Genomic DNA, 12816 nt, shown 5'->3' on the forward strand with positions numbered 1-12816 from the left:
AGATACGCAGGGGGTGATGAAAAAGGAGGGAAGGGAAGGCAGGGCTTGGAAACGATGAGAGGTGGCATGGCATGATTGTATTATACTGTACGAACAGCAGCCAACGCTGTACAATATCATGTTATATTCGGTACAAACTCTCATTTCACACATATCGTAACAGGGTAGATGCGCTGCGTTGCGCTCATTTCTTGGGAAACGTCTTCTGCCGCTGCGCGTACTCCCTGACGATGGTCGAGCAGCTCACCTCCTCACACAACCGCTTCCGCCGCGACACATCCAGCTTAGTCGCAAACTCCAGCCCGCTCGCCCTCTCGACCGCTTCAACGGGGACCTCAAAGTCCGTCAGCGGCTTGTCACTCGCGATACGCGCATTCGGCAGCACAAAAGCGCCCAGCGCGACCTTCCCACCGATTCTCCCATCCTCAGCGAAAATAACCTTGAAGAAGTGCGTAGGCACAGCGACATTCGGCGGCTGCCCGATAACCTCATAACTAACCCTCCACTTCCCGTCAGCCTCGCGCTTGGGGAGGTACAACGGGCCGGTCACGACCCTGACAGACGGATATGTGTGCGTGAGCCTGCGGCAAAAGTCCTCGAAATGCGCCCAGTAGTCGCGATTAAACCCGTCGCCAACCTGCGGACACATATTGCTCAGCGAAAACGTATCGTCCATGGCTTCCTGGCTCCACTTCGCGTCGGCGGCCGGCACCTGGTGGCCACGGTCATACCCGCTGCGGAAGTAGTCTTTGAGCTTTGCGCGGAACTTCTCCGGGATGGCGACATCTTCGACGAAGACGCTGTGCTTGCGGTCTGCGTTGCTGGTTGCGAGGGACTCGGGCGTGATGTGCTCTGCGACCCAGTGCGGGTTCCGTGTTCGTCGGTCGTAGGAGGATGTGAGGGAGGCGGCGGGGCGTAGGTCGTTGACGGGGCCTGGGAAGCCGTACTGGAAGAGGCCGTTGGGGTCGACGAGGGGGCGGCGGGCGGCGGCTGCGGGGGAGGGGATGGCGGGGACTGAGGGGAGTGGTGCGGAGCGCGCGGGGCCTGTGACGGTGGTTGTGGTGGTGGTCACGGCGGGGGTGGACGGGAGGCTGTCTTTCTTGGTCGAGTAGAAGGCTGCTGTTGCTGCTGCGCCTGCTGCTGCACCGCCCGCAGCGATAATGGCAAGGGAGAGCTTCGACATGGTGTAGCTTTATTTTGATCGAGGAGATGGACAGTATCAGCGTATTCGGGGGTCTGCGCTTTCTTATTTGCAGCCACAGCCTGCCACGAGACGCGTGACCTGGATGGCGCGTGGGGACTGTCTTAGACGCGTCGAGTCGTGCCGGGGGGTTCGCTCGAGGTCATCTGCGTTTTGCGGAGAAGCATCGCACCCATCTAACTACATCCCCTCTAGCGCCACCACGTTGCGATGGCGCACGTCCAAACTTTCGACAACTCAACACCACGAAATTAGCATTGCGCATCGCCGTTGCCTTTGGAATTTTGCATATCAGGGACTTATTCGACACGGGATATTGCTGTGACATAGAAAGAGTTGAATTGGCTGATTGCCACACGGAATCACCGAGATGTCCTCTTGGATATCTCGGTCCACAGAGTCTCGCAATGCGCAGTTACTCACTACTGCTGTCGTGTCCGGGGCCGTCGTTGCAAGTGCTATCTTTAGCTTCCAAAAAGTGAGGCGCATGACGAAGGTTGCGGACCTCAAAGCGTCGATACCAGAAGTTGGCGAAGACTATCCAACGCAAAGAGTGAGTACGAGATGGCACGTGACGGATCTACCATCACTCCCCCGTCACACCAAAACCCCAGCAAAAGCTAACATCCGGAGAAGTTGACAGAATACGGCGCGGCATCCCACGTCTTCGCGCCCAGCAAAGAAGACGAGCGCAGCGTAGCCCTAGCAGCAAGAGCACGAAAAGGCGACTACGACGACGACCTGATCCTCGAGCAACTCGCCCGCAACAGAGTCTTCCTCACAGACCCCGGCCTAGCCAAACTACGCTCAGCATTCATCGTCGTCGTCGGCTGCGGCGGCGTCGGCTCCCACGCCACCGCCGCCCTCGCCCGCTCAGGCTGCACAACCCTCCGCCTCATCGACTTCGACCAAGTGACCCTCTCATCACTGAACCGCCACGCCGTCGCCACACTCGCCGACGTCGGCACGCCCAAAGTCCACTGTCTGCGCAAACGCCTCGAGCAAATCACGCCATGGACACACTTCGAATGCCGCAACGAGCTGTTCAGCGAGCAGACCGCCGCCGCCCAACTCGCGCCCCTCAACGGCCAAGCCCCAGACTACGTAATCGACGCAATCGATAACATCGACAGCAAAGTCGCCCTCCTCGCCTACTGCAAAATAAATAACATAAAAGTTATCTCCTGCATGGGCGCAGGCTGCAAATCAGACCCAACGCGCATCTTCATCGGCGACATCTCCACCAGCACAGATGACCCGCTCTCCAAGTCCACACGCCGGAAACTGCGCCTCCGCGGCGTCAAAGACGGTATCCCCGTCGTCTACTCGACCGAGCGCCCGGGGCCAGGCAAAGCCGAACTACAGCCCCTCCCCGCCGCCGAAGTCGAAAAAGGCAGCGTCGCCGAGCTAGGCGTGCTGCCAGACTTCCGCGTGAGGATCCTCCCTGTCCTAGGCACGATGCCGGCTATCTTCGGCCTCGCGGTTGCGAATCACGTCATCCTCTCCCTCGCAGACTATCCCCAGGAGTACCTGCCCTCGAAATCGCGGGATAAAATGTACGACGGCATTCTCGGCGCGCTGCAGGGCGCTGAGGAGCGGGTGGCGCGCGCCCTGCAACTGGATGATGCGCAGGGGCTTAAGCTGCCGCTTACGCAGGATGATGTGGGGTATTTGGTTGAGGAGGTGTATGGGGGGCGGAGCGTCATTAGTGGGCTTGCCACGCGGCTTGTGCTTTGTCGGTGGCGGAAGCCCGTGGGGGAGTTCGTCGATATGAGCACGCCGGGGCAGAAGAGCAGTTTGCTCAAGATGCGCGAGTTGGTGCTTATGACTAAGGAGGAGGCGGCGAGGCATGAGAAGGATGTGCTTATTGGGGGGAAGGAGGTGGAGGGCGTTTATGGGGGGGAGGTTGTGGGGAGGGTGGAGGAGAGGTTGGCGGAGGAGGAGAGGTTTAGGAGGTTTAGATGATTTATGATGTTTTGTGTGAATGGATATCACGTGGAACGAGCAAGATGAGGGGGTTGGTTAGAGGAAAATAGGACTCGGGTATTATGAAGATAAGATTCCAATGTGCAAGGTAGCAGGTCTTCCGTGGAGTGCAGTACGATGATATATGGCAGGGAAGTGATAGATGTTAGAAGACGAACGAACAACACAGCAATAAAACAAACACATTTTCCCACAAGCCATACTTTCCAACCTAACAACATAAGACAAGAGGACATGACACCCTACAACACCCTACAAGAACGCCGATGCAAAGAAAAAAAACAGTGCAAAAAAGGAGTCCTTACAACATCTCACGACCCATACGGCGGCGGCGGCACGCCCAACGCCTCCCCCTCCTCCCTCCTCGACTCCCCCACCCCCGGCAGCAGCGGCGGCGGCTCCATCACCCACGGCGAAACAATCTGAATCATCTCCTTGCACGCCAACCCCTCGAACCCATGCTTCGCGCACTCGCCCCAGACATGCACCTGCACCTCATGTTCGAGCGCAAGGCCGTAGCTGGTGAAACTCGGGATGAGCTTGTCGTTTGCAAGTCCAAGGTGCAGGTCCGCGACACGCGCGAGGTCCATGTCATGGTACATCAGCTCTCCGGCGCCGGAGTCGAATTTCCTGTCTGCGAGGGTAAGTGTGGAGGTGATGGTGTGTGTTTCCTCTTTGCGAGCGTGTTGCACCTGTCCCTGTGTCGCCGCCGTCGGGATAAAAGTATAATACCTCGCCGTGATCTGGACGCGGACACGGCGGAGGAACAGCTTCGGCGGGTGCGGCAGCGATTTCGAGCGCTCGAGGTGTTCGATCTTAAGGGCGATGGGGAACGGGGAGCCTATTCTAACGATACGCGCGGGGATGGCGAAGAGGTCGAAGCGCACGAATGGGACTTCGCTGTAGCTGTGGAGGCCGAAGAAGAGCTCTTTTTCTACTAGGAAGTCTTTTACGCGCCCGCGTTTGCTGCTTTTCTCGTAGTTTGGGAGAAGGTTTCGTGTCCGGATGAACTTGTAGCGGCAGAATTGCTTGGGGATGTTTGTGCCGAAGTCGGTTAGGGGGTGGAGGAGTGAGGTGTCGTAGGGAGGTGCTGGGGGGATGAAATGGAGCTCTTGGCGTGCTGGAGGTGGTTTTGCGTTGGAGGTATCTGAGGTGGAAATCTCGATGCGGGCCTCTAGGTAATACCGTATATACACCGCCTCGGGATCAGCGACGATGGGCCCAGATATCAGAGGTCCAGTACCGAATTTGGACAGCGTATAACTTGGGGGTAGCGGGAAGCCTGGGGAGTGCTGAAACCGAGGATGGTTGAACACGTCTTGAGAGTACCACCATTCTCTGTCCTGTGGTGGCGAGAGCTCGACGGTTTGTGGGAACGTGAATTCGAAGGGCAACTCAACTTTGCCGTCTTTAGCTGTATCTCTGCGCAGTGTGTCAAGCCCATCCCCATTACCCGAAGATTCGAACAAATCCAGTGAGTATCTGAACAACTCAATCTTGACAGCCTTTGCGTTTAAATCATGAATGGTCGAGGTCCCTTTAAAGACCAAAGTCACACGTTGTGGTCTTGAGTCTGGATTGACACGGACGACGCCATGGATGCGATCACCAGATGTGTAGTAGTGGGTTGAGTCTCCGAAGAGGTCGATATAAAGTGCATTGTCTCTGCGGTTAACGTACGGTGGCGCAACAGCCATCACTGTTCAAGAACGATCGAGCAACAGACGACACGACACAGTCAAAGCAATGAACCTGAAAAGAGAATGTGAAAGAGAAACAACATACAACTGTCGCAGTTGGAGTTGATACGGAAAAGCAGTGCTCCACGGCGAATCTATGACATGGTCAAATTCAAGTCCTGTGACTTACACTTGGTGCGGCTTCCGATTTGTCGATCTAGACATCTTTGTACCAGGCCAAGACGCTGCGCCTCGTACGAAGACATTGAATGTTCAGATGGCGAGTTTGAACTGATGCTTGTTGGTAAGCTGTAACAATAGGTGTGGCATGAATCTGCGAATGAGCGCTGAGAAGGCAAGCGCACGAGACGTCTGCTGTGTGCATTCAAATGTAGGGTTACATATCTCCATGTAGCAGTCGAATTTCCAACGGGATTTCGGGAAAGCGACTCGGGCACAATATCTTACATTCGGGCCGAACATCGTTGTCCCCGATGGGATGTTGTTGTTCCTCGAGGTATTGCTGTTGATGGTAGTGGTGAGGTCATGGATCATCAGTGTGGAAGGCGCGACTCGCGACTCTGATTTTTGAGAACTACGACTTGTCACCACCACATCAACCCACAATGGCGTCCAACTACACCTGCACAACCTGCTCGCGAGCACTGTTCAAGTCATCCGCTTCTATACTTCAGGTACTGCGCCTCCATCTGTTGGAACATACAAAAATTGACAAAGTTTAGCCTGCGAACAGAACATCCCTCCGCAAAGCACAGCGAACCTTTTCCACGACTACACCAAGCCTGTACCATGCAACACGCAAGCTTGCCGCCGAACCCAGGCCCGAATCAATCAAGAAACCTTCTCCCGCCGTAAAATCGTCTATAACAGGCTTGGCGCAAAAGCTGCGCGAGAAGGCTCCATTGATGATTGAGCCGTACGTCGCATATGGTGCAACGCGCGACCTCGTAAAGGAATGTTCAAGGCCGGGTGACTACAAGATACCGCAGGCGTTGTTGAAGAAGGGCGAGATACCCGTTGACGACAATGGCGTGCATCTGGGCGAGGGCGAGGGGTGGTGGTACGACAGTAAGAACTTCAGAAAGTACAATCCTTGGCTTTGAGTCTATGCTAACAACCTCACAGCACTCGGCTTGACACCTACTTTCTCCAATTGGACGCAGATCACCTTCATTCACATGTACATGCTTCAAGTGCGCTTCCGCATGTTCCCCGAGTCACACGCCAGCGTCTGGATTCAGCACCTCACCAACCAAGCCTTCTACGCCGCCGAGGACCGTCTCGTCATCTGGCACAAGTTCCACGCCAACACGCTTCGCCAAAAGCACTTGAAGGACATGTTCTCGCAATGGCGCGCCGTGCTTCTGTCGTATGACGAGGGACTAGTCAAGGGCGATGCTATGATGGCCGCTGCGATCTGGAGGAACTTGCTTGGGTCTAGGGAGGATGTGGATTTCCAGCAACTGGCGCAGATTGTGGGGTATATGAGGAGAGAGATGAAGAGACTGGATATGGCATCTGACGATGAGGTTGCGAATGGGGAGTGGAAGTTCCGCGGCGACCCCGGAGAAGAGGCGAGCATCGTCAAAGCGCCCAGCAGACTGATGGCCAGCGAGGGTGCCAAGGCATGATGTGGAGGGACATCTGTATTCTATTGTACTTCTATCAAGAAAGATTCAAGACCTCCCAAAGTGACTAGTTTACATCTTTGTACGCGGCTGACATAAGCGAACTATCTGCTTGGCATGGAGCTCCAATACTCTTGAACACGCGCTTCCCTACCTTCAAAGCCCACAACCCGGCTTTGAGGGTGCACAACTCACCCTTAATCCCACCGTTAACGACCCCACCCAGCCACCACCCGTCATGCCGTCCGCCGCCCCCGTCCACGCGCCGCCGCCGCAGATGCCCGGCTACCTCGTCGACAACCACGACGCGCAACAGCTCAGACAAGATGTTGCAAACCTCATCGGGCGCGACAACCCACGCTTCCCAGGCGCCCAGCCCGTTTCCTTTTCCCGCGAACACATAGCCGAACTGCAACGCGCCGAATACTTCATGTGCGAGAAGACGGACGGCCTGCGCTGCCTCTTGTACATGGCCTTTACCGAAGACGCGACGGGCCGCTTCGAGCCCGTGACATTCCTCATCGACCGCAAGAACAACTACTACAACGTGCAGCCGGCGGTGCGCGTGCCCTTCTGGGAGCAGCCCAAGAACCCCGACGCCTTCCTCTACGGCACCATCCTCGACGGCGAGCTAGTCAACGACCAGTACCCCGGCGAAGCCACGCCGCGCCTCATCTACTACGTCTTCGACTGCCTGACGCTCAACGGCGACAACCTGACGCCCAAGACGTTCGACAAGCGCTTCGCCCGCCTGCGCGACTGGGTCCTCGCCCCCTACAACTCCTCCCTCCCCAAAACCGCCGTCCACATCCCGCCCTTCCGCCTGCGCGAGAAGAACATGTGGCCGCAATACTCGTTCCGCCACACCTTCGACCAAGTCCTGCCGAATCTACGCCATGGAAACGACGGCCTGATCTTCACCTGCAAGGCCACGCGCTACGAGTTCGGCACAGACCGCCACACCCTGAAATGGAAACCCCCCCACGAAAACACAATAGACTTCAAACTCCGCCTCGGCGAATTTCCCCTCATCGACCCGCAGGATGGCGAAGACGGTCCCATCCCAGACTACACCGCTATCCCCGCCCCCATCACCCTGCTCGTCCAGCACAATAAAAACCAATACGAGCCCTTTGCCGAACTCGCCCTCACGCCCGCGGAATGGCACGTGCTTATGTCGCTTGACCAGCGCCTCGACGGCCGCATCATAGAGTGCTACCGCACCCCGCAAGGCCAGTGGAAGTACAAAGCCGAAGCTGACGGGTCGCCGCGCTGGCGCGACGATAAGAAAGACGCAAATCACATTTCTACCGTTAACAGCGTGCTGGAGAGCATAGAGAACCCCGTTACCGAGGACGATCTGCGCGCTATGGAGCCCAGGCTCAAAGAAGCCGTGTATCGTCTGCAGGGCCGCGAGCCGCCCAAGGCGGATGGCGAGAGGGACCCGAAGAAGAGGAAGGTGGATGAGGCGGGGCTTAATGGGAATGCGAATGGGAGTGCGCATGCGAATGGGAACGGGAATATGACCATGAGGCCGCATTAGAAGTGTGGGCGCGGCAGGTCGTATGATGCCGTGCGCGGTCTGATGGTGGTGAGGCCGTGTTCGGCAAATCGCAGGTGCTGGTATTGTTTGTATAGGCGTATTGGGTAGGGTAGGGTTGGGTAGAATAGCGGCGTTTTTTGCTTCTTGGACTGGAGATGCAGAGAGATAGATACCCGCGAAGTGTTCGCAATGTTTCGACGACGACTCATGGATGTAAAGGGAACAAAAAAGGTCGAGGGAAGAAGAAAAAGGCGTTGGATAACGTCGGATTGCAATTCATCGCTACTCGCATTAGAATCTCGCATTAAAACATGCTGGTGGCATCATGGTGCACAAAGCAGCAGCAGCAGTATCAATAAACATATCATCATCATAATCATCATTCAATGTCTTTCGCCATCTCCCCTCTATCTGTTCCGTTCTGCTCTGATCTGATCCCTCCAAATACCATCCATCCCAGCAACCCAACACAGAAGAAGGAGAAGAAGGAAGAAAGATACAACAAGACCCCATCCCCCACACATCCCATACCAAATCATGTCATATATTCGACTTTTTGCTGTCTTGCCTCCCTCACATGTACCAACCAGCCTCAACCCACCACTACCACCCCACGTATATCAGTACAAGACTCGAGATTGCGATGGAACAAAAAAAGGGCGCCGGCTCCAAGCAGAGACGACCAACCGAAACATGATAAAAAAAACGACGACCAACGCAATTGTGAAGCGAGCGACATGAGCGAACGAGCGAGCGAGCGTGATATTTGGAGAACGAGAAGAACAAAAACGCCAAACGCAACCCGTCCAACCGAAGTGAAAGGAAACAGGACATGCACGTCGTGGAAATACGGTAGGCCTGCTCCGTTCTCGCCGGCAGAGAAAGAGGGGGGAAGCCGGCCACAAAAAAAGAAAATCGTGTGCGTGACAATTCATATACAGGAAGAGAGAGTGCTGTCTCGCAACACCGTACATGGCGATTCAAAATGCTGGAATATGCTACAAACAGCGTCCAAGGACATTCGGAACACATCCAGTCCTTATCTCTGTGGAGTACTGTTAATATGGAGTGCCCGGCGCGGGAGACGCATTTCTGCTTACCCTTCCGCGTCGCTGGTTGCCTCCAGCAGCTTGTTGTTGCTGTTGCTGCTGCTGCTGGGGTGCATACATTCCATATTGATACATTGGCGCACCCATACCTGGACCCATGCCTTGGCCGGCGAGGTTGGCAGGCTGCATCATGGGAGACCCATTGAAACCAGGTGCTCCTCCCGGCGACGCATTTCGGTAGGCCTCCATACCAGGAGGTGGGGCTTGGAAGCCGTTCATCTGGGGGTAGAATTGACCCTGGCGGGCCAACAACTGTTGGTACTGAAGCTGTTGCTGATTGTTCATAGCTTGCATGTTGGGCATGTACATAGGACCGTTGCCGCCCATAGCATACTGATCAAAGTTGTTCGAGTCCATACTTGCAGTGCGCTGGAGGCCGACAGGATCGAAGCCAGCGGCAGCCGGTGGGTAGAAGTTCCTTGAATCAGCCTGCGACCCACCCATCCTGTCCTTCGACGCCGATCGCGTCGCAGAGTGGTCACGATGACCAGGTCCGCTTCGAGTTGAGAGACCCACCTCGTCCATGAGTCGCTTGTAGCCTTGTTGGGGCTGTGCCTTGATGCGAGCAAGGACGTTGCGTACGTTCTGCACAACGTCTGCACGGATCTGCTCATCAAAGAATGGAGTGGTAAGCACCTTGAAGATCAGAGTTGCACCACAGTTCTGGTCAGCCAGGATGTCTTCCAAGACTTGGTCGTTGGGTGAGAAGAATAGCGCCTGGAGGATAGTGTCGCGGGCTTCCGGTTCGTTGCGCTGGTTGATGATCTTGAGTACAGTGAGGTAGGCGACCTTGTGTGTGCAAAGATGAACAATGTGTGGGACCAGGCGAGGAGCCAGCACTGTCCGCCTCCTTGGGAAAGTGCAGGTATCCAGGAACCATGTCAAAAGCAAGGCGCCGTTTGCATTGGTAGCGAGCTGAACGCTATGGAGGGCAATCGTGGCCGCAGCCATACGCTGCTGATCTTTAGTGGCGAAGTGACTTTCTAGACAAGCTCGCATAGCACGAGCACCAAATCGACCTTGGGCGAGATCCCAGAGACGGCTAAGCATAACCTCGAAGATGAAGTTGTTGTACTGCTGGTACTTCAGGCAACCCTGCATAACGTAGTTGCCAAATTGGTCCAGGAAGAGGGACACCGCATACGGTTGGAGAGCTTCGACAACCATCTTCTGCATGGCAGGTGACTTGGAAACGTCGATAATCTTCTGGGCAGCCCATGTTCCGTTCTTGTGAATACCAATCTTGGCGAGATGAGGCGCGATCTCACGCAACATTGCCTCTTTGGTAGGCTCCTCGCAGAATTCAAACAACTTTTGTACCACAGTATTACCAAGGTAATCGGATGCCAACTCGGCAACTTCAGGGAGCATGTTCAGAGCAATCTGCTCAATGTCATCCTTCGAGCAGGAACCATTGTCGATGCGCTTGCGGATCTCACGCAGTCTCGGTGCATCATGAACACGGGTGTGACTGGGCTCTTCAACGGGAGGAATCTCATCGATGTAAGTGTTGAGCCGGATGGCAGCTTCGACTTGAGCGGAAATCCTGGCCTGCTCGTCATCCGTGGCGCCCAGATCTTTCACGATCTGGACAATGTCGCCGCGGATGTCGGTCAGTTCAGGTGTTGTCAAAGGCACATTGGCGCTTTCAACACGAACGTTGTTTGCATTCGTATTGTGGGCCGAGCCGCTTTCCGCCTGGGCTTTTGCGATTGGATCTGGGCTTGGCGAGGGAAACAATCCGTTGTGACCAGGCGTGGCCGCTGCACTCGGAATCTTCGCATAACCAATCCGAATGGGGCCTGCGCCGGGGAAGATTTCCTTTCCGTTCAACTGTGTCTTTGCCTGAACAGCGCTTTCGAGGTTTTCGAAGTTAACAAAGCCACAGTTCTTGTGTGTCAAGACTCGGGTAGAGTCAATAGAACCGAAAGTGCTGAAAATGACGTTGAGGGATGACACAGTAGTAGACGATGGTATGTTGCCAAGCCACAGTGATCGAGTTGGGCCATCCAAGGTACCTTCGTCACCAAGATTTGAGCTGGGCAGGTGAAGCTTCTTCACGGCTTCAGCAAGGTTGTATTCGGCATCCTCCGTCAAGTCGGCAGACATGGTGGGCAGGAAACTTCGCATCATCCCTCGTCCAGGAGCATCGAGCACGCCAGCAGTCCTAGCACGAGGACGGGCGGAAGAAGCATAATTTGCAAATGCCTGAACGTCCTGATTATGCTGGCGGATAGCTTCTTGAATGAGAAGAGCGTTGGCTTCAGCTGGGGTAATGGCGCCGCTGTAACCATATTGAAGTTCATCTTCATCCTCGGCATATTTCTCCTTCGCGTTAACAGAATATGAGCGAATGCGGTTGTTGCTGTTCAACAGACTGTTGGAAGTCCTCTGGCTCTCGAGAAGTAGTTCGATATCGGAAGGCGCAAGAGTAGCTCGTACAGGCTGAGGAGTGTCCACCAATCCAAGGTAATCGAGAGTCCTAACATCCGTGTCTGCAAGCCCATCCCGAGAGAAGGATGACATAGGAGAACCGGGTCCATTCGAGGGCTGAGACGCGATACTCTGAAGGGTACTGCTGCGCTGACGGTTGCTTGCCCAAGCAGAGGAGAAAATGGGATTGCCGAAAGCAGAGGCAGCGGGCGGAAGGAAACCTGGTTGTTGAGGCATAGAACCAGCACGAAGACGAGAAAGAAGTGCTGATGTAGCAGCAGCGTTTGTAGCTCCTGGAGTAAAACCAGCACGCTCAGCAGGAGTACCAGAGCCAGGCTTGAAGGGACTGGTAGACGGAGTAGGACGGGACGACTTTGGCGCGAGTGAGGGTAGTGACATCAGTCCGCCAGGTGCTGCACTGGGAGAAAAGCGTGAAGGCAAAGTGCCAGCGCGGGCACGGCGGGTGGACGTCTGAGCCGCGGGTGCGGCCTCTGGCATGTTTTGATTGAAGTCAGGGAAGCTGTCTCCATTGGGCGACTCTGGAATCGTCTCACGCAATGGCGTGGAATTGCCGCTGGTAGGTGGTCCCCACAATTGTGGAGTCAGGCCCTCCTGCGCTTGGATCTCTCGTGCACTGTCGTCAGACGTTAGCGAGAACACGACCTATTTCGGGGTGCGACCAACCGTTTGGAATACAGTCTGCTCCCAAACTCATGGGAGGGAGATCCTGTATTCATTCTTGCGCCTGGTGCAGATCCCAGCGGGTTCGACGAGTTTGTAGGGAAGCGAATCGAGTTGCCAGACGGAGGCTCGATAGGCGAAGTGGTGCCAGTGGAGGTGCCAGAGTGCGGCGGCTGAGGGTTCAATTGAGGGATGTAATTGAGGTTGATGTGGTCGGGACGAGTGGAGGGAGCCATTATGAATTACAGACTCTGTCTTTGACCGTGAGGTAGTTCAATGTTCTAAAGCTGGATGATCGTAGTGACTCGTTTACCAAAACCAGGGTAAGGGCGATAACGCAGGTTGGTGCCGGCCAAAGGAACGTGGGGCAGTGAAAATGGTTGCCAGCAAAGTGGAACCCGGCTGAGCTCGGCGCAAAGCCTGTGTAATAGGTGTACAGGTTGGGCTGAAGCAGGGAGACACAACTTGGATCCAGTCCGGACAATGCGCAGCCGCTGAAGCACGCGAGCTTCTAACTTGGCACAGTTCTCAATTC

The 12816-nt window shown here is 55.4% G+C and overlaps 6 protein-coding genes across 6 annotated transcripts; 3 read left to right on the forward strand and 3 right to left on the reverse strand.

Annotated features, from left to right (window-relative positions):
* Positions 1–54: 54 nt before the first annotated feature.
* On the reverse strand, positions 55–1324 carry P153DRAFT_369457 (uncharacterized protein). Its single transcript, XM_033668779.1, has one exon. It carries the CDS (start codon positions 1181–1183, stop codon positions 185–187), a length of 999 nt encoding a protein of 332 aa, XP_033520491.1. The 5' UTR covers positions 1184–1324; the 3' UTR covers positions 55–184.
* Positions 1325–1401: 77 nt separating this feature from the next.
* On the forward strand, positions 1402–3166 carry P153DRAFT_346991 (uncharacterized protein; the record flags this gene model as incomplete). The annotated part of the gene is made up of 2 exons (XM_033666146.1): positions 1402–1754; positions 1838–3166. Exons 1-2 carry the CDS (start codon positions 1572–1574, stop codon positions 3164–3166), a joined length of 1512 nt encoding a protein of 503 aa, XP_033520492.1. The 5' UTR covers positions 1402–1571.
* Positions 3167–3498: 332 nt separating this feature from the next.
* P153DRAFT_298746 (uncharacterized protein) lies at positions 3499–4884 on the reverse strand (the record flags this gene model as incomplete). Its single annotated transcript, XM_033664231.1, has 1 exon — positions 3499–4884. The coding sequence occupies one exon, from the start codon at positions 4882–4884 to the stop codon at positions 3499–3501; it is 1386 nt and encodes a 461-aa protein (XP_033520493.1).
* A 239-nt stretch (positions 4885–5123) lies between these two features.
* On the forward strand, positions 5124–6544 carry P153DRAFT_369458 (uncharacterized protein). Its single transcript, XM_033668780.1, has 3 exons — positions 5124–5561; positions 5610–5955; positions 6013–6544. The coding sequence occupies exons 1-3, from the start codon at positions 5493–5495 to the stop codon at positions 6516–6518; spliced, it is 921 nt and encodes a 306-aa protein (XP_033520494.1). The 5' UTR covers positions 5124–5492; the 3' UTR covers positions 6519–6544.
* A 124-nt stretch (positions 6545–6668) lies between these two features.
* On the forward strand, positions 6669–8227 carry P153DRAFT_425304 (mRNA capping enzyme, alpha subunit; the record flags this gene model as incomplete). The annotated part of the gene is made up of 2 exons (XM_033672538.1): positions 6669–8011; positions 8154–8227. Exons 1-2 carry the CDS (start codon positions 6754–6756, stop codon positions 8225–8227), a joined length of 1332 nt encoding a protein of 443 aa, XP_033520495.1. The 5' UTR covers positions 6669–6753.
* Positions 8228–9116: 889 nt separating this feature from the next.
* P153DRAFT_378327 (RNA binding protein-like protein Jsn1) lies at positions 9117–12517 on the reverse strand (the record flags this gene model as incomplete). The annotated part of the gene is made up of 2 exons (XM_033669785.1): positions 9117–12234; positions 12285–12517. The coding sequence occupies 2 exons, from the start codon at positions 12515–12517 to the stop codon at positions 9117–9119; spliced, it is 3351 nt and encodes a 1116-aa protein (XP_033520496.1).
* Positions 12518–12816: the final 299 nt, after the last annotated feature.

Source organism: Dothidotthia symphoricarpi (genome assembly GCF_010015815.1).
Source record: "Dothidotthia symphoricarpi CBS 119687 unplaced genomic scaffold P153scaffold_18, whole genome shotgun sequence".
Taxonomy (NCBI): Eukaryota; Fungi; Ascomycota; class Dothideomycetes; order Pleosporales; family Dothidotthiaceae; genus Dothidotthia; species Dothidotthia symphoricarpi.

Excerpts from the sequence above, each read along its gene's own strand:
- P153DRAFT_369457 (XM_033668779.1), bottom strand. The coding sequence starts at position 1,183 with ATGTCGAAGCTCTCCCTTGCCATTATCGCTGCGGGCGGTGCAGCAGCA.
- P153DRAFT_369458 (XM_033668780.1), top strand. The coding sequence starts at position 5,493 with ATGGCGTCCAACTACACCTGCACAACCTGCTCGCGAGCACTGTTCAAG. Across the intron at positions 5,562-5,609 it reads CATCCGCTTCTATACTTCAG|CCTGCGAACAGAACATCCCT; the intron begins GTACTGCGCCTC and ends GACAAAGTTTAG. Across the intron at positions 5,956-6,012 it reads CGAGGGGTGGTGGTACGACA|CACTCGGCTTGACACCTACT; the intron begins GTAAGAACTTCA and ends ACAACCTCACAG.